Source organism: Ictidomys tridecemlineatus, chromosome 11 (genome assembly GCF_052094955.1).
Source record: "Ictidomys tridecemlineatus isolate mIctTri1 chromosome 11, mIctTri1.hap1, whole genome shotgun sequence".
NCBI classification, from domain to species: domain Eukaryota; kingdom Metazoa; phylum Chordata; class Mammalia; order Rodentia; family Sciuridae; genus Ictidomys; species Ictidomys tridecemlineatus.
In genome coordinates, this window is record NC_135487.1 from 53,507,916 (window position 1) to 53,535,042 (window position 27,127).

Here is a 27,127-nt window from a genome sequence, read left to right on the forward strand (position 1 = left end):
TAATCCATGAGTGAGAGAGAACAAACATATCCCTAATCTTCTATATCCAAGGTTAAACATCAGTCTTTCCCATGATGTTAATTTCTTTCCATCTCAAGTCAATAAGACGGACACATACCAAGAAATCCTAGGTGCTAACCTTGGCTTGCAGGATGGGGGATTCACAATTTTATAGGAATCAAGAGATTGGTCATGAAGCCCATCTTGAACCCTGGTAACCACCTTCCCTTTTACCTAGTCCTGAAAAATATCCTATTCCATTTAAGTCTCTGAGATCCTTCTGGTATATTTTGAGCTTTTTCAGCTTATCTTTTTGGGGAGGATAGGAAAGGAGAGCAGAAGAAGCTGATTTTTTTTTTTTTATTTCTGCCTGTTGACTCTGACTGTGGTAACATGAAGAAATTTAAATGTAAGTTTTAAAATCTTGTGATACTGGCCTATGATGAAAATGATCCAATTAGAAATATATCTTATAAACAGAAACTGCAAGAGGCTCATGAATCAATCCCTCTTTGAGGAGGAGTGGAAGTAAAGGCTGGGTGAGTGAACTCAGGATTGCTTTTCTGTAGTTACTAAAACATGGAAATCCAATTGAATGACACTCCAGATGACCTGCTCCATCATAGTAGTACAGTTCCCCAGGTGTATGTCATTCCATATCCGTAAAGTTCTCCCAGAAGCATCAATAAACACAGAATTAAGAAGCTTGGCTAAAGGCCAAATATTACTTCCCGAAGGGATTCCTTGGCTTCCCTTCTTCTACAAACTCACCCCATCTTAGATAATGTGAGTTTATTTTTAATAATCAATAGATTATTTCTTTTTTATTTTATGATGGTCTTCCCTTGATATCTATCTAACACTCCATGACCAATGCACAATCACGGGATGCTTGGTCATCTAACTTGAAAACGTTTTGGTTAATTTTAATGTCATTCTAATTTTTTTTCACTAGAAATGCTTTTGGTTTGGAGAAAGAAAAATCACTTGCCACTTACAAAAATAATTCTACTGCTTCATTTAGTCATTCACAGTTACAAGAGACTGATACTGGATTGTAGTATCCAGCCCAGGGCTCAAGGCAAAACAGAATGCTTTCATTATGTAAGAACAGAATATGCCTGGCTTTGCCACCCATCATCACTTACCAGTATTTCTTTAGCCCGAGGGATTTTTAAACCCTTCAAAATTCCAAATTTTCTGTTCAAAACAGGTCCCTCTGTCACTCACTCTCTTTATAATTTGTTTCCATGGGGGTCTAACATTAATGTAATCATTTCATAAGATTTACATTAATCTCCATTCTTCTATTTCTACCTATGTGGAAACAGCATCAGATCCTACTGGTTGAAGGGCTGAGTCCCACAAAAACCACCCCACTTCAGATACCAGGAGCAAGCACATTGTGGCCAATGTGAGATATGTGACCTTTGGCCAACAATCCAGATTCCCAAGACCCTCTCCTTGGGTTGGACTAACTTGCGAGAGAATGGGACCCAAACAAACACTTTACTTACCACTTACCAGTTTATCATAAAGGATATTACAGAAGCTAGGATTTTTAAATCTTGTTTCCACACGACCTAAACAGGGTTTCATACAACTACAGGAACCTCTTCCAAGGGTGAGGCCCATTATTGGCTACTGGACATCAAGTCAAACCTCAGCCCCTCTCCTCCCCCGGGAGCCTGGAGGATAGGGCTGAAAGTCCCAACCCTCTATTATACTTTTTTTTCAAATGCATATTACTGTTTTGCATAATATGTACTCTCAAATATAATACACACATCACTTATATAAATTATCCTATATTGCTATTGCTGTCTTCCCAAAGATACCAGCCTGAGTAAATTCTGGAGTTGATGAAACAATGACCAGTTTTTATTGTGTGAGTGAATGTTTTTTAGATATCTAAGCTTTTGTTCAAATCTCAGATCCTAGCTAAAGCCAGAATCACCTTCAAATTGGATGATTAAAAATAATAAACATTTAGCCCCAAATAATCATAAGATATTTAAAATACATAGCCCTTAGATTATTTTATCTGTTCGATGACCCTTCAAAGGCAGGTAAAAACTCTTGACCAGCATGTATGGGAAGTCCCAGCTTTAATTCACAGCCCAAATAGGATATCTCCTCTTATTGTTTGAAATCTAATTTCATTTCATAGACTGACGGGAAAAGTTTGTTTTTCTAATTAAAGAGGTCCATTCCTGACTTCTTGCATGTGAGGTAATATCATTACAACTGAATCTTTGATGAAGAGGAAGCCATTCACATATAAAATGATCTTGTTTCTCACACTCTCATGCCTCATTTCTTGCTGTCAGAAAGGAATCCAAGTAATGGTAAAATATAAAAGTGAACAAGCAATCTCATGCATTCTTAACACAGAATCAGAGGAAAACTCAGACTTGTCTTAAGTATTATTAAAATTAAAATATCTGTATTCATACATTTATATCTATCAATGAAAAAAGACAATATCATTTTTCTGTCATTATAACAAAATAACAAAATACCCACAGCTTGGTACTTTAGAAAAAAAAAAAGAGGGTTATTTACCTCACAGTTTAGAAGAATGAGTCCCTAACTGGGCAACCCCATCTCTTTAGCCCCTGGTGAGGAAACCATTGGCTACATCCCAACATGGTGGAAAAACCGAAAAGGAAATAGGTATGTACAGAAGAGATACATGGTAAGACAGGAAATCAGAGGGAATCAGGAGCCAGGCTCACTCTCTTTATAATTTGTTTCCATGGGGGTCTAACATTAATGTAATCATTTCATAAGAATTACATTAATCTCCTCCAAGGGTGACGTCCCCAATGATATCACTCCCTACTAGGCCCCACCTCTTAAAGGTTCTACTACCCCTCAATACCCTACACAAGGAACCAAGCTTCCAACACATGAATATTCAAACTATACCTCATCTATAGCAAAGATAGTATGTATTTTGGAGCCTGAAGACATATTTGAGGGAGTAAAAAAAAAATAAGACTTCATATTTCATTTACATATAGAAATATTTTAATGAAAGCCTCACCACCATGGGAAATTTGTTATTTAGGTTTAACATTTGCTGAGAAGTCATTCATCTATAAAATTATTAATGTAGAATTATTTCCTAGTTTCTTGATTGGGATAAATGCTCAATACTTGGATTTAAAATCATTTTATTGATACATTTAAGCTGATAATTGTGAATACTGAGCTTTCAATACATTTCAAGTGAGTTGGGAGAATTCTGAAATACCTAATGCATTTATGGTGAACTGGTAAAAAATGAAATAGAAAAAGTGCTTGAGTTATTTCATACTATCAATGAAGTATCTTTAAAAATACAATTCTAGTTATAAAAAAAATTTCACTAAACATACTTAAGGACTTTTTTCCAAACTTCGGTGGTATAATTAAATTTTAGAAATGTATCATCAACTTCTAAAATTTCACATGAACTCACCTGAGGCTCTAGATTATTAACTAACTGATGCCAAATTCTAAAATTGAAATATAGGCCAGTCATTTTTAAAAACGCAAAAGGCAGAATGACAAAATCCTCCAATATTTTCCTCACAATCTAAAAGCAGAAGATGCTGCAAAATGCCTTCCCAAGAGTTAAACTTGGCTCTCAACAGTAGCCTGTCAGAGCAACAGGCGCGGCTGGAAAGTAGGACACATGACCTCAGGGTCAATTCTGAAATCTTAACCACAATTTTATTAGTATAGGCAATATATGAAACAACTGGGCCCAGAATCAATGTGTCAGTGTTAATGATTACTGAAATGTTATTTAAGTAACAAAAACCTTATTTCACATTAGGAAGGGGCAAGCACCTCAATCTTATGTTACTATTTTGGCAGAATGACACAATCCAAGAAATGTTTTCATCACAAAGCTGTGAGTTATGTGAATATAAACAACATACAAGCCTCCCACTGGGAGGTCACCATTTAACAAGGAGTCCTAGAAAATAAGTCAGTCGTGAGCACTGAGGTTGACAGAGTGGACATCACAGGCCAGTGATGAGGGGTGTTGGAGGAAGATGAAGGGTACTTAGGAGGGAATGGAGGAGGGGAATATAGAAAATACTTGGAGAGGCTCCAGGGGCACGTGAGTGAGAGTTAGGATGTCTCAAAGGATGAGTGGGTTTTCAATTGGAAGCCCTTCATTTATGGGAAGAAGGTTGTTGACAAATGAAGTAGGGCTGGGGTGTGACTCAGTGGGGAGTGCTTGCTGAGTACCTGGAAGCCCTGGACCAAGGTTTGATCCCTTGCAAAAGAAAAGAAAAAGGAAGAGAGCGCTAAGGTCACTATAATCAAAGCTGTGCATGGGGGACACTCTCTGAACATGGTCAAGGACACAGTTGGTATGTCCAGGTCAGCAGTGAGAGAGAAGGCCAGAATAGAAGGGCGCCGGATGCCGAGTCTTATTTGTTAGTTATTAAGGTTGTCTTGTACAGAGTAATGATAAAATTAAAATTATGTTTCTTTTATAAGTCTAATCTCACTAAGCAAAATATAGAAATTAAAATTGGTAAAGGGGATGAACTTCAGGAATGATCATTATAATAGTTACTTTTATTCTTTAATTTATAAATAATATGCACTAAGAACTTTACATAAATTAATTTATTCCTTAAGGAGGTGACTTGGTTAATTAGAAATTATTATCCATATTTTATAGATGACAAAATTGGCTCAGAGAGGTTCCATAACTTGCAGGGACTTAGACATTTTGCTGAGGGACTCCTGAGACCATTCTCTTAAAATGTAGATTCTACTACTCTACCTTGTTATCGAGATATAAATCAGGGAACATAAAACACCTTGTTTTTACATAATAATAGTAAAAAAATAATAAAATTAAAAATATAATAAAACCTTGTTTCCTTTGAAAAGTACACACTCAGAGAGACAGCTTCTCAGAAGGTTCTCCATGAGCCCATCTGGATTTCATGCCTTGTTAATCAGTCTCCTAGAGTGTGGGACGGCCTAACCAGTTCTTCTCTAACCAACAGAAGTGACGAATGGCCTCTCCTGAAACATGCTCCTCGTGTTCTCCTGGGTAGGAGTCCCTAAGGGAGGGCAGCTGCCATGCTGCCAGGCAGTCCCAGGGAGAGGCCAACACGGGGAGGAATAGGGGCCTACCAACAACCAATGGTGAGTGCAAAAGCAGATCCCCCCACCCAACAGAACCTGCGAGCCTTCTGATGAGACCACAGATGAGGACAACAGCTTGACCACAGCCTCAAGTGGAAGGCTGGGCCAGAGACTCTCAATTGAAGCTGTGTGTATCTTCCCGATCCCCGTTAAGGGTAGAGATCATAAATATTTACTGATTTTGAGCTCCTAAATTTTGGCTAATTTGTTACCCAGCACAAATAGAGCCAGTAGATAGCAATTATTTTAATTATTACAGAATAAACATTTTCCTTTATACTTGGAGCTAGGCATCTAAGAGATTATACCTGAAATAAACCATAAGCAACCATCCCAGGTAACAGACCTTTTTCATCAGGCAATCTATCTGTCTTGTCCTCCTAGAACTCCTGTTACAACCCTTGTTCTTCTTTTACTGAAGATGTTTTGGGGACTAGGAATACTAAATCCCAAACCTTGAGGTTTGCAAAATCATGAACAGACTCATCCTATGACACACTGCTTCCTTCCCAAAGCTAACACACTGCAGTGCATAATCCTTTTATTAAAGTACCCACATATTCTTTGTCATTCATAGCTTTATTGTCTTTTTTCCAGACACCCTCTCCCCTATTCCCTTACAAAAGTCATGTCTTATACAATCTTATATTCTTGGTACCTAGCACTTACCATATGGTTGGGACTTTGAGCAAGTCAACAGATAAGAAACGGGGAAACAATGGTTGAATGCTCTGGGTTCTTGTGTTAATCTGGGACTTCCTATTGGCCATTTCCTCCTATCTAGAATGCTCTTTTACTCACTTCCAAACTCAAGGCCAACTGTTTACAGGCTTCTCAAGACTCTCACCTGGAGAATGTCTGCTCACCTGCATGCACCACTGCCCCCACAGACACACAGCCTGCCCTTTCCTTGCACAAAGCCTTTTCTTTATGTTGCTACAGCCTCCCAGGATATACGTTGGTCACAGCACCCAGCACACATACTGTCATAATTGGATGTTTGTCATTTCCACTTTACCATAGCCCCTTGAAGAACAGATCCCCATTTGTGCCTGCATGTCCAGCCATCAGGGCAGTGCCTGGCCATAGTGGACCCTCAAGAACAGTTTGAAAAGGTAAATGAGAGATTGAAGGAATGGGAAAAAGAAAACTCTGCATTCTAGAAAAGTATCTCAGCATAATGTACTCATTTCAGATAAGATGTCAATCAGGTACATAAATTGCTCTAATTCCTAAACAGTGTAAACTGTATGTAACTGCATATCAAGATTACTGTTGATATAGAGAATCGTAATTTGTAAAAGTGCTTCAGTTTATGGATAGGCCCAGGCAGAGAAATTTTCTTTTTCTTTATTTTTTGATTGATTGATTGATTGTATCAAGGATTGAACTTAGGGGCACTTGACCACTGAACCACATCCCCAGCCCTATTTTGTGTATTTAGAGACAGGATCTCACTGAGTTGCTTAGCATCTCACTTTTGCTGAGGCTGGTTTTGAACTTGCTATCCTTCTGCCTCAGCCTTCTAAGCCACTGCACCCGACCAGAGCAATTTTCAACACACCTTTTCTCTTTGCCTTGCATCCCTAACCCTATTTCAGTAAAAAAAATGTTTTCTTCCTTTTCAATGTAAGATTCCCTACACCATCCCCAGATGCCAAACATGTCTCAGTCTTCAACAAATCAGTCAACTATCTCTTCCCCACAAAATGTTTAGGTATCCCATGCCCTCAGAGTCTTGAAATGCAACAGAACTAAAAAGATAAGCTGTTTTAGTGGGAAATGAGGCTCATGGATTGGCTTCCCCACATTGATAGTGATCTTTTTCTAAGGCCATGGCTTTACTCAAAGCCCTGTGGGAAAATTCCACTTAAAAACAAAGGACCTTTCCAAAGCCCTCCAGTCACTCTGTGTGGGTGAGTTCTTTCCTGGCACCAGAGAGGTGAGGAAGCTGCAAGTTAGGACAGCTTTCTGAATTAGGACCCTAGATCTTTCATTTTGTGATCTTTTGATATTGGGCAACCTCCCCAGTGCCTAAATGAGATAATAATAGGATCTATCTCTAGGACTCAATGGAGAAATTCAGTGCATTAATATAGGTAAAGTGCTCAGAAAGGGCCTCGAAGCAATTAGCAGACAATGATTACCAGATGCTGCTATAATCATCATCACCATCATCATCATCATGATGTTACCGTTATGAGGAGTATTCCCAAAGGGCTGGAAGAGAGTGCACTTACTGATCTGGTTGTTCAGCTTGAAGGCGATGTCCAGTTGTAGGATAAACAGCATGAATTGGAACCAAGGACTCATCTCCATGGAGGGGAGGGGAATGTGGACAGAAAACACAATATCATTGGCTTCAATTTCCCTTGGAATTGCTTCTTCGATGTCTCGGATCTTATCACACTGATTGGGTCCCCAGGGCATTAGCCATTTTGTCTTGTGATGGTTCTTACGGACGTCCACACATTTCACTGACATGTAAGACACCGCTGTGGTGGGCCCCGGAGCTGAAAAGACAATGATTTTCTGTTTTAGAAGACAAATATATTGAAGAGACCATTTCTAGTTAATGTTCTTTCCACTTCTGTCTTCTCTCTGGGTTTTGTACAGACTTCTACAACCTGAGATCAGTAATTCCCAGAAATCTCCCAAATCCAGGTGAGGTTCCTTCATCTACCTCCAGAAGGGCATAAAAGCATCCCCAACAGCCCCCACTATGTTTTCAATCACTGGCATTTAAAGCCTACATTTGTAAGCAATCTAATACAGTCACCTCCTCACTCCAAACCAATGTCACCAATACCCAAGGTAGCATATGATAAATAACGCCAGATGTATTACCAATCTGGTGTCAACTCCATGCTGTACCATTTCTAGCTATGCCACCACTATTCACATAGGAATTACTAACCTGTCTGTATAAATTTGTCCTGTTTAATTTTAAAGGGAAACACACACAAAGAGCATAAAATTGATATTAGCTATTATAATTTTTAAAAAAGTTTTTGTAGTTGTAGATGGACAGAATGCTTTTATTTGTATATGGTGTGGCAAGCACTTGGCCCCAGCCCTATTGTAAACATTTTTTCATATAATTAAAAAATTTTAATTACTGGTTGTAAAATAGTCAACCACTATTTTACACTAACTATTCCTTTATCCATTTGTAAAAGCTATCTATAAATAAGAATAATTATAATTTCTTGTTAATAATTTCTTCTAACTTTTCTATCTGCTATCTAAATTTGTTCATGGCATACTTCAATACATAAAAGTTCCACATTTTACAAAGAATCTCTCTTTCCCTTTATAATTTTGTTCATGTTTTTGTATTCAGAGATTAACTTCTAAATGCAATAAACAGCCAACTGTATTGAATTCTAGTTGCTTTTTACAATTTATTTTTAAATATTTAAGCAGTTGAATTTTATGGAATTTGCTTTGACATAAGGCATGGTGTGAGGTCTGGTTTTTTTCCATATATTAGACTACCAATTTGTGGGCTATCTCAATATCATTTTGAATCTTATAGGATTGATGGTTATGATTAGAATCAATATTTGCTAGAGTAACTAGTCTCGCCAACTCAAATTTATATATTTTTGTATTCAATTTATAAATTGATGTGGGAAGAATCAGTATCCTCTCCCATTATTTTCTTTTAAAAAATTTTTAGTGGTCAGTGAATCTTTATTTTTATTTATTTATAGGAGGTGCTGAGAATCTAACCCTCACACATGCTAAGCAAGCACTCTACCACTGCACTATGACCCCAACCCTCAACCAACATTTGGTCTTCCCATCCAAACAATACTTGCTTCTCCATTATCTGGAATCCGGTTTTGGATTTCCTTGAAAATATTTCATAGTTTTCTTCATGTGAGTCCTGATAGTACAGCATAATTTAAAAATATATCCATAAATTTTCCCTGAAATGTGATAGTGGAAGAAAAACATTAAAAAACATGGCTTATGAGTGTGGTTTAAATGTACTTAATTCTGTGCCTCTGATATTTGGCACACTTATGTTTGCAGATCTTTTCTCAGCAGAAATTATCTCTTATTTAATAGAATAAGAGACAGTAACTAGGACTACATAAAACAAAAGGACAATCTTATTAAGAGGCAAAAGTGCATCTTATCAATATTCTGCTCTATTTCTAATGCTCAAATCCATATATTTCTATCCCAAAATATCTATCCTAAAGTTAAATTCTGAGTAGTAAAATGTTATATGTGCAGAAAGTTGGGCTAAAGATAATTAAAACTTAATAGAAAAACTCATCACTACCAAAATACAGCTGAAAATCCATTAATACAGCAGGTTGACCATGCAACAGGGAGTCCACACTAACTCATGCTGGGGAAGTTTTTCTTCAAAACTCAAAACTGTACCACGAGGATGTTTTTACATCTAATCACCTAAAATCCATCATCTTCTCATCAGTCGAAACATGAGTCAATCAAACTTTGACTCAGCTAAATAACCCCTGACATTAGAAAGACCAAATGGCACATTTTACTGGACCCCTTTTTAATGTGGTTGGAAAAATAAACAGTGAGACAAAAGTCATGAATTCATGAATTCTATTTTTGGTGAACATACTCAAACTGACTATGTCTTGCAGAAAATAGTTACTACATTTTAATTTCTATTCTACCAAAATGAACATTTTTTTTTCAGTTCTTTCTCCCCCCACGTTGAAAAACAAGTCTCTCACTCCTCAGACTAAAATGAAAAATAACTACCCGGGTTCCTCAGCTAAGCTCCAAAACCACATTCCAAACTGAACAACAGAGAAGCTGAACACTTGACCCGCACAGAGGCTGCATTTTTAATGGCCTCAGTGAACGCTGCCTGTGTGGCAGCCTGCATTATTTTCATTCTTTCACTAGTCTGGTGTTTTTGCCATAAAGAAAAAAATCCTAGGAACACTAATATTTTCATAGAGATCATGGCAATGAACTTGGAGAAGCCTCAAGTGCATCATAAGCCAGACTGAGAGAATGACAAATATTTTTCTTCACTTGAATAAATTAGTCCTCCAGTCAAGTTTTTTTTCCTAGTTAAAAAAAAAAAGTCTTTGCTTTTTGCATGACTTAAAAATCTGAAGATAATTCAACATTTTCAATTTTTCTAGTAGTGCTCAAAAGAAAAAAATGCACGTATTGTTTGAGCAAGTAAACAGGCATCATAATTCAAACATGATTAGTGTTCCTCCAATAATATCTTTTCAATTCAACTTCCTTCTGCAACTAAAAGTGAATTCCCAGGTATTTCTTTATATAGAAAGCATTTAAAGTAAACAAAACTCAAAGCTTATGTTTCATAGCTGGTGGCCTACCAATAGAAGATGTTTTCATTAGTTTGTAGCTAAAACTGTAAACACACCAACCATAAAACTGTGTCCAATATCAAAAAAAGTTTGATCTGGCCTTAAAATTTTTTTAAGTGATTTTATTGTAAGAAAAGGAAAGAAATGCAGGAAGTTGAAATTACTGCAACCTTTGAACAAGCCTCAATCAACTGAGAGCTATTTGTAATGAAGGCCTTACTTAGTCACTAGTGTGGTTCTAGGGATTAATAGAGTTTGTGTACTTAAGAAGGGGCTGGATGGATTCAGGTCAACAAACTGAGTCATGTTTGCTCAGGTGAAAGCTAAAAATAACTACCCCTTGGTATTCCTAGGGTAGTAATACAGGATTGCCCAGCTGCCTCAGCACACATTATAAATGTCCCCTCTCCCATCTAGAGCATACAATTTAACTGAAAATAAGAGAACCAAAAGTTAACTTCTACATTAATATAATTTTGTAGACAGAGCAATTTGGCCAAAAATGAGTGTATCTGGTCACCATGAATTAGTTAACTTATGGTAGGCTAAGACAGCACTTGAGGGTATGCACGGAAGTTAGAAAATCACAAGCTACTCTGAAAACGCTGGCTCAGTTCTCATTACCATGTCAAACAGGCCATTTTTGTCTTTCTTTCTCTGTATTTCAACTCAATATTTTTTGGCCTCCACTTTTCCATTACAGTACTCAAAACTATAAAATGTGATACTATGCAACCTTTAACTTAAAAGTGATATGAAATCAGTAAGACTTCTGAGAAATTCAGAGATGTATGAAGATGTGCACAAACCCAACTAGACACCTCTTTGACGATTCAGCTGACTCTCAATTAGTACAAATGTTGCTACTTTCACTATGTCTTGAGTACCTACCTACTAAGTGTTAGATGCTGATAGGTATTGGAGTGAACTTATTGGACACCAGTGGTGTGGTACATAAAAATAATGAAGATGAGCAATTAATAAACAATTACAGAAAAAATAGAAATGTGGAAAACGCTGTATTTTACTATAATACTACCTGAGAAAGGGCAACAAGGGGTATTTGGGAACAAAGGGGAAATGAATACACTAGAATGAGACAAAAATTCCAGTCATCATTACAGTGTAACTCTGAATAAAAATGTAAGTGAACAATGACTAAACCTATACTTCTTTTGGAAGAATATTCATTGACTCCAGGCAGTTTCCTGTTATCTCAAATGGCTATCCAGTCTACAAATTACTATCTAGCCAACCACTACCGTTTTTTATGCTCAAAGGTGAGTCAACCTCAAATCATTAGCTCCTACTCTCTCCAGAACCCGCAATTTAAAAAGTTGGACAGAGACAAGACTCGGTTGCCTCCTAGAAAACTTAAAATAAAACTAAAACAACTCGCTAACATGACACATGGTCTCCATTGAAGCCAACACAGACTATTTATTTCTTTGCTTTATCATAAGTAACAAAGATGCTTTAGCAGTTACCTAGCAGTATTACCATTGTGCAGGCTCTGTGCTAACTAAAGATAGAGACAAATGACAGTCCCAGACGCCAAGCTGTTCACTGTCTAGTGTGGGAGGCTGAGAAGTCGGCAGAGAATTACATCCTGATTGAAAATTGCTCTGGCAGGGTTTACATAGGATCCTTTGGTTGTAAAAGGAGTTCGGGGTGGCTTGCATGACCTAGACTTGAAAGAGGGCAAGGGTCAGCTGAGGGAGGAAGGGGACCGCCTAGTAGGGAAGGCCCTGAGGAAGGGCACATGCCTGGGCACAGGAACCATGTTTTCTGCAGATGCTTGCATTTTGAGTATTGAATGTCAAAAAGAGGTCATTTAACAATCAAAAGAAGGACCACCTCTCCTTCCCTTGTCTGGTTTTTGCTCCTTACTTTTTCCAACCAGTGGCACAGCTCTACCAGAATGCCCTGGTTTCTACTACCAATAGTCTGCCTTCTGCTTTCTAGAGCACCATAAAGAGGGAATGGCATGTGACCCACATTTAACAAAGGATTCTTATTTGGGGGGATGCCTCCTTTTAAGGCACCTTTCCCAGAACTCTAGCTACCCACAGGCCAGGGGGAGATCTGCTGGGAGAAGGGGGAGCGAAGGGTGGTCTGGGTGGGAGTGGAAAATCTCCACCTCCTATTCCCCAACCGGCCCCTAGAGAGCCTTTGAAGTCTCAATCATCAGGTAATAACAGCCTTCCCCTAAATTAGAGGAAGAATGTCTGCCTGCTACAAAGATGATATGTAAAGATTAATCTTCTCTGGGATACAAGGGTAAGGAATGTGGAGAACAGACTAGTTTGGAAGGGTAATTCATGTTTACGAGCATTAATAAACACAACCCTGCAATTAAAAAATAAAGTAATGACTCCAGGTAAAATGGTCGAGGATTTAAGAAATCTTTTAAAGAATTATTTTTACGTTAGCATTTAGCTGACAAAGATGACAGCAAAACATTAATTTAAAAACATACAATTGCTAGAAGATACTTTCTTCTAATGAGACACAGAAAGGCTGATTTAACTTTTGAACCTAGTCTCAGTTAAAAATCTATCACTATCTCTGTACCCGAAAAATGTGAATGATTTATTTGTTTTTATAATTCATTTTATTTATTTTCAACCTTGTTTGACAGAAAATTGGGGGCTTCTAGAAGTAAATGTTACCCTTAATGAAAGAAATAATAATTGGGGATGATTTAAAAGAATAGAATTAATGGGGAAATATTTGGACTATTTCTGCATCTTTGAAAGTAGAAAACAAAAGTATCATCCAGATAATAGTAAGCCTCCAAAACTTCCACCTGAACTATGAAACCAAGTGACTCCATGTGTATAGCCAGTCCCTGGCTATAAAGAGAATTTGTAAGAAGTTAATAAAAAAAAGTATATGCCCAGATTGGATCTAAGCTTTGCTTATCTAAATATTTATGCTTCCTTAATGCAATGGGTACTTAGGTTTTTGGACAATTCCAGAGTTTGCTTAGGAAGTTTCGATGTGCAGCAAGGTAGGAGAGGTAAACCCGGAGACAGGGAGTATATGTGACAGAATTGAAAGAGACTAAATGAGCTTGTGTTATTTATGCAATTTTTATTCAAATGTCCCCCCAAGGCAGTCATTGAACATAAGTGAATCTTCAGCTTAATTTAGAAATTATTTTTTAAATGTTCCATTGAGTTCCCTCAGACATTCCTCATGCCTTTCTTAAACTCAAAAGCCTTAATCCTGGTTAAAAAAAGGAAGCATGTGGAATAGACTGCCACTTAAATAGTGGCCAGATCACATTTTCTGGTTGAGTTGTGAGGTCTCAGACGAGTAATGATTCTTTGAATCATTTCTGGATGTCGTTCATCCAGGAGCAATTTCTAAAATGATTCCCTAGTGTCCTCCATAGCATGTATCTAAATTATAGAACGTCTCATTAAAATGATGGCTTCAAAATTACAGCTAAAGAAACAGCAAATAATTATGTTAACCAGACTTGGTACTTAGGAAGGAACTGACTCAGTCTGTTCATTCCTTGATTGAAACTGCTCTGAAGTATTAATGGTCAGACACACATTCTGCCTTTGTCACATACTTTTGAGGATGAAATTCTCCTACAGTTTAACCTTATTGATTAAACATTATACTAGATTACTGAAGGAAATATTATTTCACGATTCGGTCTCAGTTACTGAAAACTCTTTAAGTGTGTCTACAGGGACTAAACCTGGAGAAGCAATTTCTGGAATTATAGTAGTTCTGTCCTCACATGTGAAAACAGGGTATACTAAGTGAAATGCAATTCATTCTTGCCAGCAATTTTTCAGCAAGTCATTAATTATGTTCACATCTGTTCTAGGAAAGCTAATGTTTCTCAATACAGCAGTACATTCCTCTACGCTAAACTACTACCACCAAAACACACACACACTCCCCCTGTAGAGAGCTGAATGCAAAGTAATGTATACTGTACACACAAAAGTGAAGCACATACTTAAAAATAGTTCTCTATGACATAAATTTGTGAATAAGTGACATAGACATTTTGAAAACAAATTTTTCAGAAACTGTAGCAAAACTTGTGTAATCCATCCCGACTTAAAAAAAAAACTGAAAAAACTATTACATCTAGATCTTAGGCAGAAGAGAATTTTAAATGGTTGGCCTGCAACCTCAATGGTTGTGAAACCAAAGATGTAACAACTTTGAAGAATAGAAGAATTCCTTTATATTTGTCAGAATCTCCACAGCAAACAAGCAGCACCACTTGGCTTATATTATTTGCCTGGCTTGGATCCCATGGAATTGAGAAGCATTGGAACCAAGGGGGAAAAGAAGTGAGAGTGCTTGAGGACACTGAGCCAAAGTCTTACATAGTATTTGAAATGCTGTGGTAAAGATGAAATAATTTTAGGCTCAAGATTGGTGCCAGTTTCTTTTTTCTTTTTGAAAAAATAATAAAATGCCCATAAAGGATCCTGCCAGAGGTTTACCATATAAAATCTGCCAAACATTAGACGTGCTAATGGGAGTAGCAATTCAGTGGCCTGAATTCAGATGAAAAAACTGACCCTCACCTTTGGTCTCCAGCAATAAAGAGAGGCTAGATCAAGAAGCCTCATAGAAGTACATCATATTACTAATTTTAAACTCTCTCCCTGAAAAATGCTTGAAATTACTGTTTCTCCACTCTAGAAATACTCAGAACAGCAAAAATTAAATACACATGAAGTGAACACAAAAGGCTTCCACAGAAAAACCAAATGGCTCATCCAATAACTGTTGCTCATTGCCCATTTTACTGTATTTTTGACTAAATTTTTGACTTTGTGCCAGTACTTCAAAATCAGCAACCTTTCAGCCAAAAAGCTGTGTGGAATGTAGCCAGGCCACCTATGGAAAGTGAATGATAGCATCTCATAATTTACTACCCAGGACTATGATCTCATCAGCCCAGCATGGCGGGCACAACAGCCTGTGTGTAGGAATTTCCTGGAGCCCCCTGTGGAGACCCACAAAGCTGCTCTGGAAGGCTATGGGCATAGGGGTGATAAAAGGTAGACAACTAGCTCTATTTCTTGAAGGAGTTTACCACCAGCACATTTTCTGGGTTGAAATATTCGTGTTAGGAAATCCTCAAATTAAATCTTCTAGGAGAAGCAACTGCGTTTTTTCTAAGTATAAATTTCCAAAAATTTGTTATTTATAATTTATTATCAGACATCTATTATTTATAAATTATGCACCTCCTACTTTTGTAACATTATCAACGTTAATAATAAGGATGAATACTAACGTTAAATGCACACTTTCACACATATTGATCATCTAATTCTCCTAGTACACAAGCCATTGTAACCGTCCACATTGTACATTCAGAGGGTTAATGGGTTCTGTCCCATCAGTAAACAACAGAGCTAAGACTAGAGCCCAGGTGTGACTTCATATTCAGGGTTCTTCCCAATACATTGTCTCTCAATTACCCATTTACTTATTAGCTCTCACTATTAACTCTTTCAAATTACCTGAGAGATAATGTGGAGAGCAGAGGGATGGATGAAGATGTGGCCATTGGAGCTTCCTGGAGCACTAACTGGCACAAAGGAACCAGCAGAATATGACACAGGGTCAGGGGCAGAGTGCTTTAAAATGGGCCATCAAGGGATGGTGGAATAACAGACTCCTGAAATTGTACTGAACTCATCTGAACCTAATGGACTTGCTCCCATGTTTCACTGGAGGCAAGAGTCTATTACAGAGCTGCACACAGTTTACGGATTTATTTTTCTCCATTTTCTGACCAGTTTCAGACAGACAGATAAAGGCAATCAAAGGCTGGGTGTGGTGGGGCATAGCTATAATCCCAGTTACTGGGGAGGCTGAAACAGGAAGACAGCAAGCTCTAGGCCAGCCTGTGCAACTTAATGAGATCCTGTGTCAAAAAATAAAAGGACTCGGGGCTGGAGATGTGGCTCAAGCGGTAGCGCGCTCACCTGGCATGCATGAGGCCCTGGGTTCTATCCCCAGCACCACATACAAACAAAGATGTTGTGTCCGCCAGAAACTAAAAAATAAATAAATAAATATTAAAAATTCTCTCTCTCAAAATAAAATAAAAATAAAAGGACTGGCGTATAAACCCCAGTACTTGGGGCAAGGATGGGGGTAGGGGGTATAGTAATGAAAGGAACAAAATCACAGAGTACTCAGAAAGGTCAAAAAAAAAATGGTGTAAGCCCAAGGGCAAGTTAGGTCTCTTCATGACTTTATCTGAAATTTCACAAATGCCAAGAATAATTGAATTGCCTTCCTTGATTCCTCAAAGAAAAGACAGGCCCTTATAAATGTCCTAGAACTGAAGGTAGAGGTAAAATTTAGATGTGATCTTCAGTTTTAACATCCACATTCACATCCACATTCTTAGGAGTTGTTTTAAAAAATTGAAATAACAAAATTAAATGAAGCCCACTATGCAAGTGTTAAGTATTTTAACATTTTTATCAGTTCTAGGTTCTAGTTCAAGTGCCATCTCTTTCATTCACTTTGTAAAATGCCTATAAATGTGCCAGCCCTGTGACCTTTTTTGTTTTTTCTTCAGTAATAAATGATTCTTGCTTCCCCTGGCACCAATATCACCTGGTGTGTTTTTATTATAGTCCTCTGTTTGCAAAAACAGCTTCTGAATCCTACAAAACTACAAGCTCCTAAAGGAGGGACCTTCTTTCTCCCTGTGGAAATAGCACAGAGGCTTAAACATGTAAGTCCTCCACCTCCAAACTGAACTATTTATATTATAGGGTCTTTACGTATAAAAATATATCAACATTAACATGTGCTTGATTTACCTAACAAACTTTTATCAATCACCTATTTAGGCATCATTGCAATAATGCCTTAATGAATTAAATCCATGCCTGCCTATACCAATGTACAGTTAAGACTGACAATTGATCTGGATGTGGTGATGTGTGTCTGTTGTCCCAGTTACTCAGGAGGCTGAGGCAGGAGGGTGGACCACAAATTCTAGGCCAGCCTAGGCAATTTAGTGAGACCCTGTCTCAAAATAAAAAAGACTGGAGATGCAGATCAGAGGTAGAGCACCCCGGTGTACAATTCCCAGTACCATGAAAAGGAAGGAAGGAAGGAAAGAAGAAAAGGAGGGAGGGAGAAGGGAGGAAGAGACTGCTACTCAGGGATGGTTTGGGGAGAAGCCATGTTTGACTTTCATGCCAACATCCCAATAATACACATGTGTACCAGTGGAGGCCCACGTCCTACAAATAATTATGGTGGTTCTTGCAGAACTGTGTTGATCAACATAAAAAAATAAATTCTGAGGTCTGAAGATGGAAATAAATTTTTCCTAAACTATCACCCTAGTCTACAGGAAGAAAAAAAAAACATACACATCAAAAGAAATGAGACCTCAGGCAAACAAAAAGGGGTAATTTTTGAAAAGCCGCTCCCAAAGGGTTTGTGGTCAACATTCATATTACTAGAATATGTTTAGATAACAACTTTCTAGCAGTTCCCAGAAAATGAGGTTCTCAAAGTCAGGTCTAACACCTGTTTACCTTATTCTAATACTGCCCTGAGGGTTATAAGGCCCCACATGGATGGAAAACAAGTGTGTGTGTGTGTGTGTGTGTGTGTGTGTGTCTGTGTGTGTGTGTGAACAAGAAAAAATGTTCACATCTCAGCCTTAAATGTAATTCACTAATGGCTGTGTATTTAAGGATTTTATGACAAAATTCTTATTTTTGGGGGGGGGGTGATACTGGGGCAAAACCAGAGGCTTTTAACCACTGAGCCACATCCCTAGCCCACTTTTATATTTTATTTACAGACAGAGTCTCACTGAATTGCTTGGGGCCTAAGTTGCTGAGGCTGGCTTTGAACTTGCAGTCCTCCTGCCTCAGCCTCCAGAGTTTCTGAGATTACAGGTGTGAGAGTCACTGCCCCCCGCCAAAATCCTTATACTTAATAACACACATATAGAACACACTGGACATTTCTTTGACATTCTACAAACAAGCCCTATAAGAGGAAAAAAATCAAATGCCCCTCTCTAACAGCATCAATATCCTACTAACCAGGCTCAGAGAGAAATTTGGGCAAAGGAACATTCTGCTGCATTTACTCACCCAGCAGCTCCAAATGAGTTTTTCTGTCTGCATCAATAAATTACAGAGGTGAGTTCTCATTTGGTGAAGAAAAGCAATGTAAGAGTCTGGTGTTGAAGGAATGTGGAATGTAAGGAAGGTATCAGAAGTCTTGAGATGACACAGAGTTTCAGAAGAGTGACAATCACATTCTACCTTGTGCCCAGAGGGAAAAGTTATTTAGGAGGAACAATTTGCAAGCCCAGTGGATTCAGGTGGGATGGGAGGAATGGACTTCTTGTATGGGTAGAAGATGAGTGGTAACATCATTCACTGAGAGAGGAATTAAAGAAAAGCAATATGCTATGTCCCATAAAGAATTTGTAGAAGCTGGAGGTGTATAAAATTTGTATTAAAAAAGGAGCTTAAGATGTGTGAGTGGTACAGATACAAAATCAAATACATAAGTAACTCAGATGTGAAGAGGAGTTGGGTTTATACTAGGTAGTTCTAACATGGCAAGTTCTAAGGAAGGAAATCTGCAATCGAAAATTCAAACTGGTCCAAAGTTAACCAGACCAGTTGAAGAGGAGGCAAGCTGCCCCTGCCTCCAACAGCATGGAACACTTGCTGGGTGCAAAAAGATGCAGAGGGCATTGGAGCTCTGGATAGTGATGGAAAGGTAACCCTTAGGTGCTTTGCCATCACTGACATTCTATGAGTACTCTTTATTTATTTAGAGCTTTGATTCTGGGCCAGGTATTGGGCTGCTCTCCTGAACTTCAGCAAATTTGAGGATAAGAATCTTGGCAGGATCAATTAACCCAGAAATCAGGGTCACTGAGTTCATTGCCTCTTAACCAGACGAATTATTCAGCCAATCTTGGGCCTTAGTTTCCTCAACTATCAAAGGCAATATTTTAACTGTCAGACACATCTAGCAACTTCATGATTCTAAAGGGAATTTATGTACTACATATTATGATGAAAGTTAATCTTTCAAGTTATTAAAAAAGACTCTTAAATTGGGTCAATTTATACACCAAATCTCTGGCTGCCAAGCCATCACCATCTAGGTCCCTCCTCCCCTCACTATCCTTGCATATTCACATCTGTCAGAGGAGCAATTCTTAATGGTCCTGTCCTACCCTTGTCTGTTACTTTTGGGGTCTAAATGGGTTCTGAGTTTTCTATCAGCAATTGGTGAGATTGAACAGGTCTTCCAGAAAGCAAGGGCAAGCTATAGCCCGCTGTACATGGAAAATATCATATTGATGTGTTTGATACAGTGAAATGTGTCCCTATAATATTTACCACGAATGTGGCTCTAATCTAATCATAGTGAAAACAAAGGAAAAAAATAACAAGAAACTCCATTCCGGCCTCTAACCAATGGCCCTTATACTCACAGGCCAATACAACGCAAAGATACTCCAATACAATGAAATAATTTGGATCATGTCTAACCTGTGTTTTTTTTTTGGGGGGGGGGAATGGCAAAAATAAACCCAACAGAGCTAAGCCAATTCTTCAGAAGAAATAAAAATCATAGCATATACTGCCCTCAACCAAGAATTACTGACAAAATTTGCTAATGAAACACCAATTCATAAAATTCAATATGATTTTAATTTGAAGTACTGGGTTTCTAATGTGGTTCAAAATGTATCCAGATTACTCTTTACCAAAAAAAAAGTCATTAGAGAAAACAACAAATACAGTACAGTAAGGGAATTACTTTCACTGGAAAGGTTCTTTATGTTATCAAAGACATCTATAAAAACAGAAAGAAAAATTAAAAGCAAAAGCTCTAGACTCACGAAGAACTTGGGTTCAAATTGCAGCTCTGTCACTAGCAACTTAGTTGGCAACCTACTTGGCCATATAGAATGCAGTTTTCTCATATGTAAAATTATGCTAAGATTATCCACTTTATAAGTTCATGGTGAGGATAAAATAACTAAAATAAGTTGGAGAGGAAGGGAGGGGGCATGAGGTTATAAATGATGGTGAAATAGGATGATCATTATTATCCAAAGTACATGTATGAAGACATGAATTGGTGTGAATATACTTTGTATACAACCAGACATATGAAAAATTGTGCTGTATGTGTAATAAGAATTGTAATGCATTCTGCTGTCATATATATAAAAATAACTAAAATAAAAGGCTTATTATAGTATCTTGCACATTTTAGAACCTTAATAAACTATTGATAATGGCAATGCTGTCAGTAGATGAAGAAGAATAATCTGATAGGAGATGAAGACATACTCCCCAACAAATTATACAGTTCTCCCAGGCCCCTTGAATAGCTAATGCACATTTTTCCCTGAGAAATTCCTAAGGTTGGCTATGCAGTCTGTTATCTGGGGGACACAGATTTGGGCCTTGGTTTCCTCCTCACTGAAGTAGAATTCCAACATCTCTTTTGAGTTATCTTCACAATTTTAAAGTAATTATGATGGAGCATGGCAGAGGAAACCAGTTCCAGATATGGCCACCAGAACAGCTCTGCCCACCAGAGACAAAATATGTACCCCAAAGGCACATCCCCAATGACCCACCTCTTCTGGTCATACCTCTGCCTACAGCTAACACCCAGTTAATCCATATTGTTGGATTAAGCCATTGATTAAGTCATAATTCTCATAACCTAATAATTTCTTCTCTGAATGTTCTTGCATTGTCTCACACTGGAGCTTTGGGTACATCACATATCCAAACAACAATAGCCTCCTCTACAAATCACAAATGATAGTAACAGCTACCATTTGTTGGCAATTTCCTATGTGCCATGCCTTATGCTAGCCACTGAACTGATTTTTGCTCTTATACAGATGTAAGTGATAGATAATACTCGGAGATCTCCATTTATAGATGGGTAAAAAATAAAAATAACTTACCCAAGGTCACAGCCAATTTGTGACTAAACAGGGGATTGAACCTAATTCCATCCAAGTGCAGAGTCTCTCTTTGTCTTAAGCCACAGTATTTCTCCTAATGAGAAAAACTAATGCAGAGATACTTAAGAAATGCAAGAAATGCGTTTGCCATAAGTTACATGAGATAAAATGGAGAGTTAAATGTATAGACTATTATAAAGCTTGGTGTTCTCATATAAATCCAAGCAGCAGTATAGATGTCTTTGTTCTAAAGATACCAACAAGCTGATTTTTGAACTATGGATTTTCTACTTAAAACCAGAAAATGGTGGTTTTCTTTAAGTAGAAACAACAAGCAGTCGCTGGTTGCCATGGTAGCAGAGGTAAACTTAACCTTGGCTGCAAATCCAATCTCCAGGAAGGGATGGTGAGTATGATTAGGAGTCTAACCTAAACGAGGGATATATGACTGGGAGGAGAGAATGACATATTTATCTTTAATTAGCTGAAAAGCCATTATCTAACAGAAGGAAAGCACATGTTCTAGATTATTCCACAAGGAAAAGTCAGGATTCATGAGTGGAACATATAATGAAGTAATGGAAGCCAGTTTTCCACAGAATGATAAGAAAGAATATTTGCCCATCAAAGTGTTTCATCATCTTGAAAAAAAAAATTAAGCAAGTGACTTAAAGAGCAGCACATCACTGGAACAGGAAGGCGCTCACAAGGAGGTAGTCTCTGTTAGGAGACCCCAGTGTGGTAAGATTGGACTACACAAATCCTCAGGCCCCTTCGAAAACAAACAAACAAAAATTCTGTTTCTTTAAACTATTAGTAACATGTGGATTCCCTGTTGGAAAACAGATACCTGGAAGGGGGTGAAGAAGTCCCCCCTGGGCAGGAAGGGTCAGCAGCAGCTCATGACTGTAGGGAGAGATGAACTTGTCTTGTCTGGGAAGAAAATGCTATGAGGAGCCAGGAGCGGTAATCCATCCAGGGGTTTGGGGAGGCTGAGGCAGGAGGATCACAAGTTCAAAGCCAGCCTAAGCAATTTAACAGGTGCTAAGCAACTCAGTGAGACTCTGTCTCTAAATAAAATTCAAAAAAAGGGCTGGGGATGTGGCTCAGTGGTTAAGGACCCTGAGTTCAATCCCTGGAAACAAAAGAAAAGAAAACATCTCACCACTAGATTCAATGAATGGATAGGACCACGCAACTTCAAATTTCCTTCTTGGAAAACTGACCTGTGAATTTTCAGAGCCTATTCTGGAAAACTAACTTGTTGCAAAGTCAACCTCTAATAACCTCCCTTGCATAAGAGAGGTTCTGAAAGAATAACTGGTTTTCCTTAAAAAAAAAAAAACATCAAAACACTATATGGATTCATCTTTCCATATTAAATGTGAATTATACTTAAGAGAATTGTTCCTATCTCTTCATCTCCAGGGCATTCAAAGCATTTACAGTCTCATTATTTTACATAACACCCATTAAGTGGGTACCAAAGGTTATTATCCTCCTTTGATTTCTAAGAACGCAACTACAGAAAGATTAAACAAATCGCCCAAGGTTGCTCAGTAAGTTCAGATGCTTGGATTTTCCAATGTGTGCTTGTTTTAGGAACTTAGTGAAAAGTGACTAAAATCAGGTAAACTCATTAAAACTCCCAAATAGAGCAAATCCCATGAAAACTCATTCCTCTCAGTATAAATTGGCCACCACGTAGATCTTGGACAAGGGCAACCTACTAGCTCAGCACCATATTTGCAAGGAGCCCGATACCATAACTTAACTTGCTTTTGAATCACTTCTCAAGTGAAGTTGATTCTGTCTGGCTGCCCCTGGGAAAATTTTAACCCCTCGATTAGCTATTGCACAGTTGGTTTAACTCAGACGAGACAGTAGACCAAATAGTAGTGGTTTTAAAAATGCCTCCCCGTTCTGATTACAAAGGAGGCATGATTAACGAAGTTCCCTTTGTGTCCAAGCTCCATTCTGAGAGAAAGAGCTTTCCTCCCCCCTTTTATGATGGCTGAGTTTTTTCCTACTTGTCTCATCACCCACACAATCTGTTCACAGTCCCAACAGACAATCCAGCCAGTCTGTGGAGAGTTCCTAAAACATTTATGTCCTGAAAGCAGACAGGACGAGCAGGACCTCATCTCAACAAAGGACGATGGGACATTTGGCAGAAGAGTTCACAAAGGGAAATAAAGACAGAGGCCCTAAACTGAATGAATTTGCCCACAATGAGTGACACAATGCCAGCCCTTACAGGGACTTGTCAACCTTCTGGTCAATTTACAGCCACCTCCAGTCTTGGGTTGGAAAACTTTACTGCTTTTAGAAGAGAGGATTTTCAAAGAAATATAATTAAAAAGGTTATGGAAGTCCAATCAGTGCTGTAAGGATCCTTCACTTTCTCTAGAACTTTAAATATAAAAACAGCAAATTAGGCAATGAGTCTAATTCCAATTCAGGGAGTTGAAATAATGTACCTATAACACTTAGCACACTGCCTGGTGCATACTATGTACTCAAATATTATTACCTAATGCTTTCATCATTTGCTGCTGGTGTTTTGTCTTTTTTTTTACATGCCCTGCTTGTCTACTCTCTGAAAATCATTCCACCTTATCTGTCTTTGATCCATTGTAAAAGATAGGTGCTTCATATACATTATTTTCTTTAAGCTTACAGCTCTATAGTTGGTTATAGACACTGAAAGCATGCTTAGTCTGATGGTTGACAAGTGGCAGATTCCCTGATGGAGATCTAAACTCAATAATTTCACATACAGTGCTTTCTTTCCATGATACCACAGACGAGCAGGTTATCATGTCCTGTGTCTGTTGTTGTTTGGTACTGGGAATTGAACTTGGAGGTATTCTTCCACTGAACTATATCCCTTTTTACTTTTTATTTTCAGACAGGGTCTCACTAAGTTGCTGAGGCTGGACACAAGCTTGCAATCTTCCTGCTTCAGCCTCCAGAGTTGCTGGGATTATAGATATGTGCTACCATGTCTGGCACTTGTGCCTCTTTATATTCGCTAGAACTTAGCAGAGTGGTAAGATATACCATCTGAAATAAAATTTTAATCAGGAGTCCCTGGGTTTGATCCCTAACAGTGTATGCCAGGGGTTGGGGGTAGTTATCCTTTAAATGATCACCCATACTCTAAAAGTCTGTGTTAAACTCATTATTCAAAAATATCTTTCTATCCAATTTAAAACATGCTTAAAACTTTTAGTCTATTGCACCTATTTTATTTTATTAATCTTTTTTCGAATCAAACTTCAGTTGCACTAAAGGCAATCTCCATGTGTGTACCCCTTCTGTAGCTCACCGCTAACCCAGTTCAGGAACTGTAGTAACACATGCTGGCTCATTGCTTGTTCTGCCTCACAGCCTTCTGGATGATGTCCTATAGAAACCTCAAAAGAATCATCATGACATCTAATTAAATTTCCAACCATCCCCAGAAATACTGCTTGGCTTGGTCAGTTATTAAAGCTTCTCTTCTGTCTTCTAGAACCTCAATTCAGCTGCTGGGACATCCTGTGGCCATCCATCTCACAGACATCCAGCCCAACAGGAACATGTGGTGCAATGAGCTTTGCTTCAAAGTTGGCAGCCTAGCCAAGTTCCAGGAATTGTCACTAATGATCTGCACTAGCCACTTGGTGTTCAACAGAGGTCCCTGAACAGATTCATGCATACAAACATACACATACCATTTCAAATACTGCTCTAATTAGAAGTGCTGTGCTTCACAGAGGTTGGTTCTATAACTGATTTTATTTTTGTTACAGAAGACCTATCCAGATACAATGTCTGCAATACAGGTATGGCTTCCACCAAATTATCTTCAGACAGAAGACATAGTAAATGCCTCAGTCTCTTTTGGTTACAAGAAGCAGGAAACTGCTCCAAGATGCTTCAGCAAAAATCGATCCATCATCAATCAATCCATCAGTCAATAAGATGAAACTGAAAAAATGTCCAGAGTCTGAGTCTTCTAGTGGTTAATTTGAGAAATCAAATTATGTCAACAGATCTTACTTCTCTCCAGTCATTGAATTCTACCTTATATTTTATTAGCTTCATTCTCAGGTTTCACTGGAAGAACTCCAGCAGTTCCAGGTCATATTCTCAAGAGTTCATATTCAGTAAGAGAGAGAAGGTCCCTTCCTGGTAGCTTCCATACCTATCTCAGAATTCACTCTGATTAGATGAACTTGAGTCATGTGTCCGCTGTGGACAGCACTTGGCTTGGTCACATGCCTACCACTAAAACAGAAGTTAAAAAGTTTTGGAAGCCACTAGGACTGAGATAAGGAAAAGAAGTTTCCCAGAAAGATTATCCTGCTACTAAGACAGATAGGTTGAATAAATACTGGACAGATCCCCGTCCCTCCAAACTTGAAATCATCCTCACAAATAAACCCTCTCTCTTTTCTTAATATCCAAGATGTTGAACTATTATAATGATCAACTTTGAAAACAGGATATTAAAGGAAAGAACCAACCAAACAGGTTACCAAATGAAAGAGGTTCCTCCTTACAATTAAAGGAAAGCACCGGTTAAAAATAAAATGTTGTCGTACATTGGCAAAAATTTTAAAAATTTAAGCAATGACCAGTATTGGCCAAGAGGTAGGAAGGTAGACACTCCCAGACTGGGAGAGAGGCTTACTGGTGACTATCATTAATCATCAAAATCTTAAAAGATATATTCACAGAAATAAAATTGCAAAGGAAATAAGAATGTGAATAAAAACTACAAGGAAAGTTTTCCCAATTTTTTTTATAATAGCCTCCAAACTGGAAATATTTTAAAAACTCAAAAAGAGGAGATTAAGCAATTTAATCATGATATGTTTGCTATAGACATCATACCAACACCAAAAATGGCCTTCCAATGCATGTGTATTGCATCTTACTTAAGAAAGTCCAATGCTAAGGAATTACCAGTGACGAGATGAGAGCATCACTAACTAGCTAACCCTAGGAAATTAGCTTGCCCCTTGTCTCCCAGAGCTCTCTGGCTTCTCCTGTAAGATTTATTAAAAGTTCTAAAGAACCAGATTCTACCCAAGGAAAGAACAAAACATTTGGATATCCTCATCGGGCTACAATTTATCAAACAAATATGTAAAGAAACATTTAACCATTGCTCATGGAAGCAGCTGAGTGTTACATGGAGAGAGGTGAAGGGAATGGATCACAGACAGCATTTGCTTGTTCTAGAAGACTGCTCAAAAATGGAATGCAATGTTTGGTTAATAGACATGATTTCTGTAACAAATAACTTTATATTTTTGAAAAAAAAAAAAACAACACGTCTCTTCTTCTTCTTCAGCCTTTCACTGTGTAGCAATTAATCTTCAGAATCTCCAGTTCTTCCTCCCATAAACAAATCTACTGCCTTCCCAAACAAAACCTATTAACGCTTCATCTAGTTCCCATAACTTTAAAATGTGAATATCCCTGATGGACTGGCCTATCTTAGAGTGTTGTTGGTAAGATCAAATGAGATGATTTCTACCAAAGTACTTTGAAGAAGGATAAAAGCACTATACAAATGTGAGGTATCAGGAATATCAAATGCACTGCCTACATGTAACAGTCA

The 27,127-nt window shown here is 38.0% G+C and overlaps 1 protein-coding gene across 2 annotated transcripts in view; it reads right to left on the reverse strand.

Moving 5' to 3' along the window:
- The window catches only part of Wls (Wnt ligand secretion mediator), a 101,712-nt gene that overhangs the window by 59,183 nt on the left and 15,402 nt on the right, over nucleotides 1-27,127 (reverse strand). For both annotated transcript variants that reach the window (XM_005332358.3, XM_078026487.1), the window contains exon 2: nucleotides 7,407-7,679. In XM_005332358.3, the coding sequence (XP_005332415.1) occupies nucleotides 7,407-7,679 (273 nt within the window). The remainder of the gene's footprint in view (nucleotides 1-7,406; nucleotides 7,680-27,127) is intronic.